The sequence below is a fragment of the Micromys minutus genome (genome assembly GCF_963924665.1).
Source record: "Micromys minutus genome assembly, chromosome: 1".
Taxonomy (NCBI): domain Eukaryota; kingdom Metazoa; phylum Chordata; class Mammalia; order Rodentia; family Muridae; genus Micromys; species Micromys minutus.
Window position 1 is genome coordinate 102,799,399 of NC_137969.1, and position 12,974 is coordinate 102,812,372.

The window sequence follows — 12,974 nt, forward strand, 5'->3', positions numbered from 1 at the left end:
ACCCTGGTTAATTAGCAAATAATTGGGTGAACCCACCTACATTACTTAGCAAGTAAGAAAATGCCTCTCAGGCATCTCCACAGGCCAATCTGATGTAGGCAATTCCCCAGCTGCGGTTCTCTGCCCCACAAGTGTGTCAAGGTGACACTGTAAAGCAGGTCACTGTCGTTTAGGTCTTGGCAGGCAGGCCTTGTGGCCTGTGCTGAGTCAGGGAAGCCCTTTCCTCCATGCGGGGCTTGAATGCACTGTGTCCTCCCAGGAGCTGGTGGGGAAGCTAGCGGCCCCTCCCAGTGCCTGAGTCCTCACACCTGCTGTCTGTCTCTCACGCACAGGGGAGGAAGTTTGTCTACGCCGGCTCCAACTCAGGAGTAGTCCAGGCTCCCCTGGCCTTCTGTGGAAAGCACTCGAGCTGTGAAGATTGTGTGCTGGCACGGGACCCCTACTGCGCCTGGAACCCAGCCACTAAGGCCTGTGTTACCTTGCCCCAGGCAGAGGGCTCCAGCAGGTATGCCTATGGATGAGACTGTGTGCCTATGCCCCGAGCACAAGCTAGAGAGTAATGTGCGCCTGCTGTCTTTTAGGGGCTGGATTCAGGACATGAATGGTGACACATCCTCGTGCCTGGGTGAGTGAATCTCCTTTGCTTCCGCCCTTGGGTTGGCAAAGTTCCTGGAGCATCAGTTCCGTGGTGTCCCCGTGCGATTTTTCTTCCTTTCTCCTCCCCGAACAGAAGTCAAGTGTCATGCAGCAGACCTGTGACTTCTCCTTAGGGTGGACCTGTGATCTTTCTCTGTCCCTTTGGTTACAGAAAGAGTGCTCAAAGCTACATGGGGTGTATCGCTTCACTGGAAAGCATGCCCTGTCCCACACCAAACTCTTCCGTTCTGCTTAGCCGGGCCCCGTAGACAAAACCGGAGCCTACTAGAAATTGAGAAGGGAAGGAGTCCTTGGGTATGGCTGGATAGCCCTAATCTAAAGACAGTACTCGGGAACAGTGTGGAACAGTGTTAAGTTTCAAGGAGAAACTCTTACCCTAGAAAGTAGTATCTTAACGCTGGGGAGATGGTTCGGGTGATAGGATGAGTTCGATCCCCAGAACCCGTGAAACAGCTGGGCATGGTGGTTCGTGCTTGTGATCCCAACCCTAAGAAGGGTGAGGCCGGTGGATCCTTGGATTTTGCTGGCCTCACACAGCCTAGCTGATTTGGCAAGCACCGGACAACTGAGAGACCCCATCAGAGAAAAAGACAAAGAAGGGTAACTGCTCCCTGAGGACGACACTCAGATTTCTGGCCTCTTTCTGTATAAATAACACCGCACACAGAGAATGGCATCAGATTCCCTTCAGGCCACATGTGTCAGGTGTCCCAAATGACAAAGGACTTCATGCTTAGACCTTGGTCCCCTTCCAAAGATAGTTGTCTCATTTTATATACGCAGATATTCCCAAACCCAAAGGATTTTTCCATCTCCCATGTTTCAGACAAAAGACACAGTTGTAATTAGTTCTGGGGTCCTCTTGGGGTCCCCACTGCTGATGGCTGGTTGTCGGGGAATGGCTGTGACCAGAGGTAGGCATAGAATCTTACCAGGATTCTAGTCTGCCTTCCCAGTACTTCCCAGCCCTGTGCCACATCAGGATGTAAGAGATGTATAAGAAGAGGGTCCCTGGCTGCTAGCTGGCTTGTAGCAGAAGTGTTTGTCAGCTGACTGGGTGCCGCTGTAGGTGAGCGAGCTGAGTGGTGCCCAGCCTGCTGAGTTTTCTCCAGGGCCAGGGGGAGAAGAGAATTTCTCAGAGCCATCTGCAGTTCGTTCACTGTGGGGTTGGGGGGGGGTGGGGCAGCTATGGGATCTCGGATGTCTTTACCTTGGTCCCGAAGATTGCACCTGGCTCCAGTGGGTGGAAGCCTCATGCCGTCCCTCGGGTATTGACCTGTTTTTGAAAAGCAGTTGAGCAAGCAGACGAAGTTGGTTGTTGACGGTGAGCACGTTTATTTTGATGTTCCAGATGAAAGTAAAGAACGCTTACGTCAGCATTTTTTCAAGCACGGTGGCACGGCAGAACTCAAATGTTTCCAAAAGTCCAACCTGGCCCGGGTGGTGTGGACGTTCCAGAACGGCGAGGTGAAGGCTGTGAGCCCCAAGTATGGCTTTGTGGGCGGGAAGCACCTGCTCATATTTAACCTGTCGGATGGAGACAGCGGCGTGTACCAGTGTCTGTCAGAGGAAAGGGTGAGGAATAAAACGGTCTCCCAGTTGCTCGCAAAGCACATCCTGGAAGTGAAGATGGTATCTCGGATCCCCACATCACCTACCTCACACGCTGCTCAGACAGAAGGTAGCAGAATCACATCCAAAATGCTGGTGGCATCTACCCAGGGGTCCTCTCCCCCTACACCGGCTCTGTGGGTAACCTCTCCCAGGGCCGCCACCCTACCTCCCAAGTCGTCCTCCACTGGCGCGCCCTGTGAACCAAAGATGGTCATCAACACGGTACCCCAGCTTCACTCAGAGAAGACGGTGTATCTCAAGTCCAGTGACAACCGCCTGCTCATGTCTCTTCTCCTCTTCCTCTTTGTCCTCTTCCTCTGCCTCTTTGCCTACAATTGCTACAAGGGTTACCTGCCCGGACAGTGCTTAAAATTCCGCTCAGCCCTGCTGCTTGGAAAGAAAAAACCCAAGTCAGACTTCTCAGACCTGGAACAGAGTGTGAAGGAGACGCTGGTAGAGCCCGGGAGCTACTCACAGCAGAACGGCGACCAGCCCAAGCCAGCCCTGGATACTGGCTACGAAACCGAGCAGGACACCATCACCAGCAAAGTCCCCACAGATCGAGAGGACTCGCAACGCATCGACGATCTCTCTGCCAGGGACAAACCGTTTGATGTCAAGTGTGAACTGAAGTTTGCAGATTCAGACGCTGACGCTGACGGGGACTGAGGCTGGCATGTCCCAGCCCGTGCCCCGTCGTCTTTGTGGAGAGTGTTGTGTTGAGCCTATTCAGTAGCCGAGTCTTGTCAACTGTGCTGCCAGCCTCAGTCCTTTGTCTCTTTTTATCTTGGGTTGAGCCTGTGACTCGTCCCCTTTGTCCTTTTGGGAAACAAGTATCCATTCCAAGTCTCATCCTACAGTTGTTGGAGTGCTTATGTGCTGAGCCCTTTGTGTCCTGGGGGAGACACGGCCACCTCCGTGGGCTGCGAAGAAAAGCCCCTTCCTCTTCTGCTTCTCGTTGCAGCCACTGAAGGATATTTTAATTCCAGATTGGAAATGACCTTTTAGTTTATCAGATTGGTAACTTATCTCCTGCTGCTCAGATGGCACGATTTTCTCTTTCACTTTGATTATTTTTCCTATTGTGTTGATGCCTTAGGTCTTTTTTTTTTTTTTTTTTTTTTTAATTACCAGAGGAGATGTTTTAATATTCATGAGAAGACAAAGAACATTTTCTAGAATTTTTCGTTTTGTTGTTATATATTGAGAAAAAATGGCTATGTTGCTTAAGATTCTCAGGGATAGACTTATTTTTGCTAAATTCATTCTTTCCGGCTGTTGGAACGTAGGCCTAAAACTGTCTTTTGAGCTTACTCACCCTTTTGTTTTGGTGGGGTTTTTGTTTTTTTAGGTTTTTTTTTTTTTAAATCATATTCATTTTGAAGGATTTTCTCTATGAACTTTTACTTTTCCTCTTTTTCCCTGCCATACATCCACAAGGTGGGTTTTGAGTGAGGGCAGGTGGCCCAGTGGCTGCAGGTGACAATTGAGCTAGCCCTGTGTGGGGAGGGGGGCTTATACCCCACGGTCCTGCTTCTTGGCACCTCCTGCCCTGACGGGTGGCGTCTTCATGAGGATTACATCCTGTTTCTCCCTGTTTCCACCTCTCACCACTGACCTTGGACTTCCGCCTTGACTGTCCACGGAAGACAGAAATGGGTTGGGTAGTTGGGCTCCCAGCCTCAGATGGTGACCTCGATGTCCCGTGTGGGCGGCGGCAGCGGCTGCTGCTGCCCGACTCCTGCCAGTCTTTCGGGACGCTCACGGGTGGTACGATCCTGACATTTGCTTCTCACTTACTGTGTGTGGAACATTCATTCCATGTAGAGGGTGATGAACTCTGGATTCCCCGTGCTGTGTAGACGCTCATCTTCAGCATGACATGATCTACCATTCGGTGTAAACATTTGTGTTTATAAAAGATTTACTTTGTTTTTATTTTTCTACTTGGAACTGTGCACATTTGGAAAAGTACCCAAATAAACCAGAAGCTTTATCGTTGACTGGGCCAGCCTTGTCTTAGTAGAGGCTGTGTGGGCCTCCTGTCGCTCTGTGATGGCCCTGGATGGGGGTGGTCCTGGGGCCGTGTCTTTCCTCATCTCATGTGCCCAGCTTCTTGCTTTACCTTCTCCTCCATGGGAACGGTTCTGATGACTTCTTCCTCAGTGCCTTCTTTTCTGTCCTCTGTCTCGCAGCCTCATCTCCTAAGTCCTTCCCTTCTTCTGGCTCCTCTCTATCCTGTCTGGGCCCTGACTCATCTTCTCCCAGAAGCCCTTGGCCTGCCTTGGCCTTGGGGCCCAACAGCCGTAAGCAAGTCACTTTGCTGCCACCCTTCCTGAGTGACCAGGCACAGAAGGTGCAAGCGCTGGGGACCTTCTACCTCTTCTGCCAGGCCACAGGTGAGTCGAGGGCCTGAGAGTCCATGGCTGTCTCCTCACTGTGTCCTTAACACTCACTGCTTCCCTAGCTGTGCCTGAGATGACGTTCATCCCAGGATAAACTGTCCACAGCTTGAAACTGTTGCTGTGGTTACCTACCGCAGGGGTCATCCAGCATCTTGCAGTAAAGGTACGGGTGTTGGATCTTCTGAGCTTTTGGCTGCTGTGCCGCAGAAGCAGCGGTCAGTGTAGCGTGGCCACTGTTGGATGTCAGAAAACTGGACTACAGGACAGCCGTGAGCCGGATGAGGCCATGGTTTGCTAACCTGGGTTATGGAGGTTAATGTAAGGCCAGCCTGGGCAACTTAGCAAGACTCTGTCTTGGAATTTTAAAATAGGAATAGGGATATATCCACTGGTAAAATGTGTGACTTAACATGTACCAGGTCCCAGTTGTAGCATAGATAAGTACATAAAAAAGGCATAAAACCCGTAAAGGGGAGGCTTTCTCTCTGTGCTGCATAAGGATGTATACTCTTGAAAAACGCTCAGCGCCTCCATCTCTACCTGTGGGCTTTGGCCTGTGTACACAAGGAAAAACCAATCTGCTTTATCTTAAAATTGCTTTTTAATTATCGAAACGCTGAAGAACTTAAAAGTGCCGTGTGTTTTGTTAAATTAGCTCTAGGATCCCGGGGTTGTTTGCTGTGACTGCAATATGCCATTGGCAGCTGGTAACCCCATGGAGGCTCCAGAGGGTGGACAGCGGTTACTGTGGATCTGCAAACCGTGACAACATCAGTGAAGACATATTGCTGATAGTCTTTTTGAGTTGGGCATCTTACTCTGTGGCTGCCCAGGCTGCTGCCACTGGGCACCTGAGCTTCCGCCTCCCTCCCCAAGTTTCTGAGTCTCCTGGTGTGTGTCACTGTGCCCAGTGGTCCCAATCTTGTGCTTGGTGCTCTGGAGCAAGCCTTCATATAGACGCCTGCTTGTTCTTCCGCTGAGTATTTTAAGATGGGCCATTTATTTATGCGTGTGTACATGTATGTGAGTACATAAAGGGGCAGAAAGGATGTCCTGAAGCCAGAGTCACACACATGGTTGTACATCATCTGGCATAAATGCTGAGGACTGAACTTGGAGCCTCTCAGTGATTAAATGTGAGAGTGTAAGGGCCAGGGTTCTCGTCCCCAGACCCCACCAAAGTGCTGGTGGCCCACCTGTAATTCCAACCTTAGAAAGTGGAGATGGGGTCCCCAGAGCATGCTGGCTGCCAAACCTAGCCACTTAGCAGTGCTCTGGGTTGGATTGACAGACTTTGTCTCTGGTTCTTGATAGCCTCAGGTCTTTGCGTGCATCTACAGGTACACACACACACACACACACACACACACACACAGAGTGTCTGTCTTGAGCAAACCAAATCCTCCTCCCTTGCCCTCTTTTTCTCCCATCACTTTTTTCCCACAAACATTTGACCACATGTGGCCTCTCTTTTCTTTCCTGTCCTCCACCAGAGCACGGCAGCTTAGGGAAAGGCTTGGTGATAAGCATTGTTGGTTATGGCTGGGCAGGCTTCGATGGTGTGAACCCGCAGGGACCTCTGCAGTCTCTGAGCAGGCAGCAGGTTGGATCTGAGTCTGCAGACAATCTTATCTGAAGCAGAGGCCATGTGGCTTTGAGCTAAACTCCCTATAAGTTTGCTACAAAAAGCATTGTATGTTTGAGGTCTGTCTGATGTCTGCTAAGAAGAGACCACAGTCAGCTCTCCTAACCCAACCACAGCCCTTCCTACATGCCCGGGGCAGGGCAGGGCAAGTTGGGAGCCTTGACCTGGGTTTGTCTCTCTCCTAAAACAGCTGTTTGTATGATTGCTCTAAGTGGCTTGGGGCTGGCTGATTAAAGGCCTAGCAAGCTGTTTTTAGAACACGAGACTTAAAGAGAGGGTGAACGGGGACTCCTCAGTTCCTTGGCGTGTGTCCTGGTGCCCTCTCTAGCTCTGTGGGTGACTCTGAGCTATCTTGGGGAGCCTCACCCCTCCAGAGAGTTGATCAGAGGTCAAACAGAGAGCAAGGCTTGCACTCAGAACTGGTCTGCCCACTCCTGCTCCCACCCAGGGCCATTTGGGTTGGATGAGTGTTTTACCAGGGTATGGGGCAGTTCAGACACCCTCTTCTGCATATCCAAGTGAGGTAACCAGGCCAGGTAGCATCCAGAGACACAAGAGCTGCCCCAAGCATGGCGAGGGGAAGGTCAGGCTGCCCACAGCCTAAAGCTTACAGGAATTCCCTTTTAGTGCCAGGAAGGGCAGAAGGATCAGGCACTGTCTTTCTCAAGTCTTTGTGCCCGAGTCTGCAGGCCAGCACTGAAGTCCTGGCATGCCCAGCCAGGTGTGTGGGGGACTGGAGCCACTGCACTGTCTGACCTTAACTGCAGTTGCTTCCCAGGTGTCCCAACATCACTGGTAGTTTCACGATTATTCTGTCCTGCTGCAGGCTGCTATGGGTTGGCATATGTATACAGCACATGCCACACCACACATATATACTACATCACCCCACAAACCCCACATGTGCAATGCTACACACACTACATCATACCACACACACCACATAAGCCAGGCACCACACATAACCCCCACCACATACAGATCACACATACACCCCAACACAACACATACAACTACCCGCTGCACACAACACATATACCTCACATCACACATAACCCCCAGCACCACACACTTCACACCTTATATGTCACACCCCACATACACCACATACACTGACTGCATCATGCCATACATGCTTCCTATGTATACCACATGTACCATATCAAAACACACCACATACCATGCTACACATACGTGTATGCACTATGTACTCAGTCCTTAAACACTACATGCATCACACAAAGCCACCCATGCTGCAAATTGTCCACACCATAAATGTACCACTCAACACCATGTGTGTACAAACCCTACAAACATAAGGTGCTCACTTGAGGTTCTTCACAAAGAGCATAAGCAAACTGCTTTTACCACTTGAGGTTCCAGGTCAAGCACCTGTACATTTTTCCAGTCCCCTCAGTTGGCCCCTGTTCAGGGTATGGATTTGGGGCCCCTTAAGAGAGCTGAGGAGTCAGGGTAGTGGGGACTATGAAAGCTACTTCCTCTCTGGGGCCTCCTGAGGTCTGGGCAGCATCAGGCTCTGGGCTCAGAGACTTTTAGGGTCCCTCTCTCCTACTTCCTGTCGTAGTAACGGAGGCCTCTGTGGATGGTCAAGTGGGTGGGGCTGGAGAAAGTAGAATCCTTGGTACCTCTCTTTCTCAAGGAGGGCAAGGGCATGCCAGAAAGTGTTTTCCCATATCCATTTTTAAGAGCATCCTCAGCCATTGGGGCTCTTCCTGGTTCTGGTCTTTCAAGGGGTGGGTGTGTTAAAGGTCACATGACTCTTATCATGAGACTCGGAGCTATAACATTTCCCAGAGTACACCTGCTGCTTCAATTCATTAATCCATCCTAGATGTAGATGATGTTGGCTGAGAGCATCAGATTGGTCCTCGAGCTTTTCCCCCAGTGTCCAGAGCTCAGCTTCCTCATTCTGAGGGCTTGTTTCAGTCCACAGTCCTAGGTTGCCATTGGTGGTGAGATAGATCATCTCTCAATACTACCAGGTGCAGTCCGATTACCTGCACAATGAGGTGTCTGGGACAGAGACAGGGAGAGGGCCTCAAGCTTAATCCTTCCCTTACAGGTAACCAACATGATTGTACTTGATCTAAATTCCAGGGTGGCAAGGGTGCCATCTGAGCTAGCAACTGTCTGGATTAATGGCTGGGGAGAACTCATGAAATCTGAGGCTACAGTATGAGAGAAGTTTCTAGAAAAAAAATTATGCTGAAAGTTCTGCCTGGTCCTAGACTGCTAACCTGTCTTGCTTGAAAGCGGATGGCAGAGTGGGACCCTGAAGCTGAGGGAAGCTTTGAAAGAGCCCTTGTGGCCAGAGTGCAGGCTTTTGGGGAGTGTCCAGTCCATGGGGACAGGTGGGTAAGATTCCTTCCCAGGAGGCTTAGCAGCCACTGACTTGATGTCAAGAAGAGCCCATGTGTGTGTGTGTGTGTGTCAAATTAGTGACCAAATACCTGACCAAAGCAACTTAAGGGGAGGTTTTAATTGTGGTTCACAATGTGAGAAATGGAATGTAGCAGAGGCATGTCCCTATAGCCAGGAAGCAGTGGCCCTGTCGGTGCTCAGATTATACTTCAACACCCCCTGGGGGATATCATTGTGTAGCCTCAGCTGGCTTGGAACTATGTAAAACTTGTATCTTCCAATTCCCAGAAATCCTCCTGAATCTGCTTCCTGGCTGCTGGGATTAAAGGTGTCTACCACCGTGGCCAACTTCACAGGCGCACGGAGAGGCATATCTCCTAGGTGATCTTAGATCTTGTGAGGCTGACAGTATTTACGTCCCATGGAGATATATGCGGCAGGAAGCACAAGACAAAAGCAACTGTTAGCTTCAGTGAATCCCTAGCTGGGACATGGGTGAAAGAACTCTAGGAACCCCATTGAGTGGGATGTGCCACACAGGTCCGGTTCTGGGTCTACCACCCACTGCCCACTGCTTTTAACACGCCTTCTCCCTCTCTTTGATTTCCGCAACCAGAAGGACTTGGATAGTTAAAGAGCCAACAGAGAGTAAGTACCTCTTCACCCCTTTCATGCCTGACCGTTAAGCCACATTGAAGTCTATAGGTACTGTGGTGTGGGGTGTGTGGCCAGTGTGGCCTGCTTGGTTCTGCCTCCCAGCACAAACTGAGTCTTTCAGGAGCTTTGCAATTCAGTGTTCTTCCTGTTCATGGGATCTGGGGATTCCCTCCAACTCAAGCTCCCTGGATTCTCTGTCAGAGGGTTCGGTGATGAGAATCCTCCAGAGTCAGAATTCTGTGACCGAGGTTGGAGTTAGTGTCTCACATTCATTCTTTGGTTGTAACGCCTCAAGAATTAGTTCTTCCACTTGGATTGTAGATTGATGCTCACCTGCAGAGGAATGGCTAATACAATATGGTACCGTGAAAGGCACTGAGGATTATGCAGAAGGAAGTGCTTGGCCCTAAGATCTGCAGGTAACACCCAGGATCCTACCAGCTATGAATCCAAATCCACAAAGCTACCCCTGTCCTGGACCTATACAGGCTCTGTCATGCCATTGTTCCCTAGACAGTTTCACAACTATTTAAGTAGTGTCTGTGTAGTATTAGGCATTCTGAGAAATCTAGAAATGATTCAAAGTCTTCAGGAAGAGGTACGTGTAGGTTTTCTGCAAAGATGTCTTTGGATGTCCTCAGGGATCTAGAAGTGATGGCCCTGCACACACTAAGGAATGACACCAACTGTGCTCCCCAGTTGATGGGCACCTGTATACGAATGTCTGCGTATGCATGCAGATGTGTTCCTATGTGCCTGTAAATGCATGGCGTTGGCAGTGGCTACAATTGAAAACACTTGAGTAGAAAGCAAATTACAGAATTTTTTTTTAAGTCTACAGGGCTTGTTCAGTAGTCTGCAGCCAGATGGGTAGCCATGATGCTTCTTGAACACCTTTGGAATGTCCCTCAGAGACTGGCATGTTCCTGATCTTATGTATGTTTGTTTGCCTTTTAATTCTTAAAATTATTTAAAGACGGAACCTTAGCATGGTCCCTTGGCCAGCCTGGAATTATGGAACTTACTGTATAGCTCAGGCTGGCCTTGAACTTACAGTTAACCCTCTGTCTCTGCCTCCTGAATACTGGGACTACAGGTGTGCTCCACACCCAGCTCAGTTCTGTCTCTGTGGCTTTTTTAAAATTACAAATGTAACACTGATTTATATTTTTTATTCATAAGTTCTTGGGAACATATTTTAAAAATTCAAGGGGCTGGAGAGATACATCGGTGATTAAGAGCTCTTGGAAAGGACATGGGTTTGATTCCCAGCACCCACATGGTGGCTCACACGACCTGCAGCTCCAGTTCCAGTGGATCCAATGCCACCTTCGACACTGCATGCTTGTGTGTGCCAGCAGAACACCCATGCACATAAAATAAAACCAATCCCCAGTCTGGGGAGGTTTTTCACTGGGCAAAGCACTTGCTGTGTGACATGGGGACCAGACGTTTGGTCCCAGCGTGCACTTTATGTCTGGCAGGCAGTTCCAATAGCCCACCTATAAGCCCAGTGCTCCAGAGGCGGGAAAGGAAGATCCTGGAGCAGGCTGGCTAGCCAGTCTAGCTGATTCAATGAGTTCATGGTTTAGTTGAGAACCTGCTTTAATATATAGTGACAAGCAATAGGGGAAGACACTTGATTGACATCAACCTCCAACCACCCTAGCACACACTACATTCTGTTAACCCTCTGGAGCCCCATCAAACAGTGTGTGCTACGTTTTTATTTTGCCTTTTTTAAAAAATGACTGTCACTGTACTGGCTTTCTACCACTTGTGTGTCCCACCCCCCGCCCCAGGACATTTCCTAATTGTTACTAACAGAAACTGCCTGTGGCCCTCCAGCTGCATTACTGCCTTGGCTTTGTCCCTGGGATTGTCCAGTTGTGGTTGTGCTTGGTTCGGCTCCAGAGGAAAGATTGTGACAACACAGGAGTAATTGTTGGGGGTCTGAGGGGACCAGATGAAGATGAATAGGTGTCAAGGTTGGTGAAGTGAGGAGACTCCGTGCCCAAAGTAATAAACTAAAAATATCATCGAAAGCCCAGTGTGTGGGGCTGGGATCCTGTTGGTATAATGGTCACGTAGCATGCAGCCTAGGTTAGATCCTCAATACTTCATCAACCTGTTCAGGGGTGTAAGCCTATAACCCCAGCATGTGGGAGGCAAAGGCATGAGAATCACAAGCTCAAGGTCATCCTTGGCTCCTTAAAGTTAAGGCTGGCTTGGGCTACACTTGATTTTTTTTTTTTTTTTTTTCTTTAATGTATATGAGTACATTGTAGTCTTCAGACACACCAGAAGAGGGCATCAGATTGCATTACAGATGGTTGTGAGACACCATGTGGTTGCTGGGAATTGAACTCAGGACCTTTGGAAGAACAGTCAGTGCTCTTAACCACTGAACCATCTCTCCAGCCCGATAGCCTGTCTTTTTTTTTTTTTTTTTTAAGTCCAAACTCCCTGCCTAGTACCATTTCTTCCCCAGAGCATGTTCTCCGACCCTTGGCCCCTTAACCACCCATACATCCTGGCCTCACAGCTGCCCAATGTTTTGAGCCCCAGGTGGAGATCGCTATTTCCTTTCTCCCGAGTGTCTTCCGTCAAGCCGACCTTCCATGCCTGGCTGGGTCAGCATCAAGGGAACCTAAAGACGCATCCTCATGAGGTGTTCTGCATAAGCAGGGGCTGTCCTTGGCGATGTGATGTGTGTGCTTCTGCCACATTCGTTCAGGTGACCTCAGCTCATCAGGAACAGGGAGGCTGAAGGAAATGTAGGCACTGTCAAGAACCAGGACCCTCAGCAAGAGGTCCTTGTTCATGTTAGTGGGGTGCTTAACTGGATTCAGGTCTATCTGTGTGTGTGTCTGTGTGTAGATGAAAGTGTCGGGATCTAGCTGGAGGGTCCTGACTTACCCAGCTCAGCTTGCTACATCACATACCTGGCAACATTAGCAGAGGAAATGTAGCATCACCACCAGGCTGGTTTTAACCATTGGGCCATTTTCAGCCAAGTCCCAGGTAGGGTCAGGAAGTGAACCATGTAAATAGCTGCTTTGTTTTGCCTTCTTACTGGTGGGTGGAGTGTAGCTTGTCCTAGCGTGGCCTGAAGCGCTGGGGCTCTAGGATGAAGTCTAAGACCTGGACTATACATACCCATAAGTCAACACTAACAGCGAGGTGACCTGTTGCCATCACAACTGGTTTTGGCACTATGACCAGAACTCAAACTTTCTTTACAATTCCCTAGAAATGACAACCCCCAGACACCCTGTAAGAAATTAAGGGTCTGAGGTTCACTCGTGTTCTGTTTTGGGTCACAGAACCTCTCTCTTCTACTGGATGCCCGCCATACCCACTTGCCAGGACCCTGTGTGTCAGACAAGTTGAAGTCACCCACATTGCCCCCTTGAATGGGGTGTGGTGGAAGTGGCCTTAGTCTTGATTTTTTGTTTTTTTAAAGACAGAGTCTTACTATGTAGAGAGACCTCTCTCTTGAACTCACAGAAATCCACCTGCCTCTGCCTCCTGAGTGTTGGGATTAAAGGTATATGCCACCACACTTGGCTATAGTCTTTATCTTTTCAATAATTACTGTTAAAAAAAAATAC

At 49.4% G+C, this 12,974-nt stretch overlaps 2 protein-coding genes across 5 annotated transcripts in view; both read left to right on the plus strand.

Annotated features, from left to right (window-relative positions):
• Positions 1-12,974, plus strand: part of SEMA4D (semaphorin 4D) — a 99,974-nt gene that overhangs the window by 81,876 nt on the left and 5,124 nt on the right. For 3 of the 4 annotated variants that reach the window (XM_080915635.1, XM_080915634.1, XM_080915636.1), the window contains 3 exons: positions 333-505; positions 582-625; positions 4,467-4,670. In XM_080915635.1, coding sequence (XP_080771761.1) covers positions 333-505; positions 582-625; positions 4,467-4,670 — 421 coding nt within the window. Of the gene's footprint in view, positions 1-332; positions 506-581; positions 626-2,008; positions 2,339-4,466; positions 4,671-12,974 lie in introns of all 4 variants that reach the window. The other variant, XM_080915637.1, reaches the window with a different exon arrangement.
• Positions 2,349-4,339, plus strand: LOC308419836 (semaphorin-4D-like). Its single transcript, XM_080915668.1, has one exon. The coding sequence runs from the start codon at positions 2,359-2,361 to the stop codon at positions 2,938-2,940; it is 582 nt and encodes a 193-aa protein (XP_080771794.1). The 5' UTR covers positions 2,349-2,358; the 3' UTR covers positions 2,941-4,339.

Coding starts and splice junctions, on each gene's coding strand:
- LOC308419836 (XM_080915668.1), top strand. CDS start 2,359: ATGCTGGTGGCATCTACCCAGGGGTCCTCTCCCCCTACACCGGCTCTG.